This window comes from Poecilia formosa, unplaced genomic scaffold (genome assembly GCF_000485575.1).
Source record: "Poecilia formosa unplaced genomic scaffold, Poecilia_formosa-5.1.2 Scaffold1397, whole genome shotgun sequence".
Lineage (NCBI taxonomy): Eukaryota > Metazoa > Chordata > Actinopteri > Cyprinodontiformes > Poeciliidae > Poecilia > Poecilia formosa.
The window spans coordinates 9,358-12,149 of NW_006801336.1; the positions used below are offsets into that span (position 1 = coordinate 9,358).

The 2,792-nt window shown below is 40.0% G+C and overlaps 1 protein-coding gene across 1 annotated transcript; it reads right to left on the reverse strand.

Moving 5' to 3' along the window:
- Positions 1–622: 622 nt before the first annotated feature.
- On the reverse strand, positions 623–2,268 carry LOC107835271 (gap junction Cx32.2 protein-like). The gene has a single exon (XM_016667618.1). It carries the CDS (start codon positions 1,877–1,879, stop codon positions 785–787), a length of 1,095 nt encoding a protein of 364 aa, XP_016523104.1. The 5' UTR covers positions 1,880–2,268; the 3' UTR covers positions 623–784.
- Positions 2,269–2,792: the final 524 nt, after the last annotated feature.

Consider the following 2,792-nt stretch of genomic DNA (forward strand, 5'->3'; position numbering starts at 1 on the left):
GGAGTAATTTTAGTCTGGATAACAACTTTCCGTTTTTACTTTTTGACTGACTTGACTTGTCAGTAATAAAGCTCCCAGAACTTTAGCTGCTCATTTTCCTCCACTCTGTGCTGGATTCATTTGCATTTCATGTCTTTCATGTCTGTTTTCTCATTCTGCATTTTTCTATCACTGCCTGCAACTTCCTATGTTTATTTCCATTAAAATCTCGTAAGTTTCAGCCAACAAATTAGGTCCCTCTACAACACAGCACTGACAGAACCTTGTGCAGTGTGAGGTGGGCAGTGGTTTCCTCACCACTACCATCATGTTTATGTCACTTTTCACCTAAACATGCAGCTAAAACAGTCAAGACTTTTACTCTTTCTAAAAATAAAAAAAACAAACAACAAAAACAGGCAAAACAAAAACAAAAGTCCAAGTTCTGCTCTATTGTTTCATAGCATCACTTGCTATAAATCATGTAAAACAATTACACAAAATAGTATATATATATATATATGTTGCAGTGAAAGGCAAATATAAAATATTTTGTTAAAATGACTATATGACACACATTTGTATGCAGAACATTTTTGACATGATGCAAAAGACGAGTCCTTTCATACACGTCTTTTACACCAAGATTGTCTTATATCAACAAAACAATTGAATGGTCAGGTGGCAGTCCTTTTCACTCGTGTAATTAATGCAAACGTTTTTTTTGGAAGTGAAATCAACCAGAACAAACCTCCCAGATATTCAGGGATTATGACTTTTTCTATTTGCCATTGAGTCTTTAGACCTACACGTAGCTCGTATTGTTGAAACTCCTGGATTTACGAAACGGTAAATCTTTCTCACTCAATTTATAATCGAGTAAGTTGATCTCACTCGAGTCATGATCTAAATTACATTGGACCGCCTTACTTACAGGACGTTTCTTATATTTCTTCCAAAATATGTAGGCCAACTCTAACACATTGAGAAGCAGTGATATTAAAGCTACTAGAAGCATGAAAATGATGAAGATTGTTTTCTCTGTGGGTCGGGACACGTAGCAGAACACTTTGGTAAGGCAGGGCCATTGTTCACAGGTGTACATCGACTCAAGGCCAAATCCGTACAGGCAGTACTGAGCTACAAAGAAGGCTATTTCCAACAGAATCTTAGAAACTACATTGACAATGTACATTTTCCAGGCTGGACCTTTCAACGGCACTTCAGGCTCAATGTCTGAGTCTTTATTAGAAGTTTGGTCGTTTTTATCTTTGGTGGTTCTGGTTTCTGTGTTGCTTTGATTTTCGGTGGTTCTGGTTTCTGTGTTGCTTTGCTTTTCGGTGGTTGTGGTTTCTGTGTTGCTTTGATTTTCGGTGGTTCTGGTTTCTGTGTTGCTTTGCTTTTCGGTGGTTGTGGTTTCTGTGTTGCTTTGATTTTCGGTGGTTCTGGTTTCTGTGTTGCTTTGCTTTTCGGTGGTTGTGGTTTCTGTGTTGCTTTGATTTTCGGTGGCGGTTTCTTCCTTCGAGTTTTCGATAGAAGTTTGGTGGTTTTGATCTTTGGTGGTTCTGTTTTTTTTCTTTTTGTCAGTGCGGGTTTTGTGAACTACAAACCCCAGATAAACGAGCGTTGGTGTGGAGACAAAGATGATTTGCATAATCCAGAAGCGAACATGAGAAACTGGGAAGGTCTTGTCGTAGCAACCAAGTTGACAACCAGGTTGGTTGGTGTCACATAAGAAATTGGACTGCTCATCTTGCCACACTTCTTTAGCGGCTACCATGAGGACGAAGATGCGGAAGACAAACAGCACCGAAACCCAGACTTTACCAACGCTGGTCGAATGTTTTCGGGCATTCTTCAACAGCTTAGAGACCACACCAAAATCTCCTGATCCCGTCATTGGAAATTTAGTTTTGTCTCATCAGATCCACCACAGAAACCTATAATGAAAGAGGAAAATGCCTTTTAAATTTGGTGAACTGAGACTGCTTCCTCCAGGTTGGTGTCAGTGACCGCCATGAGCTTGAATCATGATGGAGAGGAATGGGAGATGGGTAGACCGGTTGTGACTGAGCCAAACAGCACAGCTCCCATTTTACTTGATTTACATGGTTCAGGCATCTGATCAGACACCTCGTTTTAAAGGCACGACCGACTGAGAGGAATTGGAACAATCCCAAAACTTTCTGGTGGAGCGAAACAGTCCCAGATGGCGTGGAGAGATGGGATTGTGAAGAAATTAAAAGCAGGTTTCATTACAGACAAACAAACAAAAAACAGAAGCATTGAACATTTTCTTAATCTGTGCCTTAAAAATGGAAAGATTATGAGTGTTGTATAAAAACCAGTACACAACCATGTACCTAAACTAACAGACAAGAAGAGCATTAATGACAGAGGCTGATGGTAACTTTGCTGCCGCTATGGAGAACTACAGTTCAGGTAGGAGAATATGTGGTCATGACAACTATTAGTTATAAACTCCAAAAATCTGGATTTTAAGGAAGAGTGGGAAGAAAAAAAGGTCAAATTTTCACATTTTGGAGAAATGTGAAAATTTCTCCAAAATGCGTCAGTGCTGACTGACTCATGCGTCAGTCAGCACTGACACATGAGCAGTTCAGAGTTGATGGAATAGATAAAGCTTAACACAGGGCACTCCTTTAAAAAACAGCTGAAAGGTCTAAGAAACTAGAAAAGGGTTCAGGTCCTAACAGGAGAACAATTTCAGACAAGCATGAGGAAGGAGAAACATGAGGCAGGAGAAACATGAGGCAGGAGAAACATGAGGCAGGAGAAACATGAGGCAGGAG

What these genes read in the sequence shown, in the direction of transcription:
- LOC107835271 (XM_016667618.1), bottom strand. Translation starts at nt 1,879, where the DNA reads ATGACGGGATCAGGAGATTTTGGTGTGGTCTCTAAGCTGTTGAAGAAT.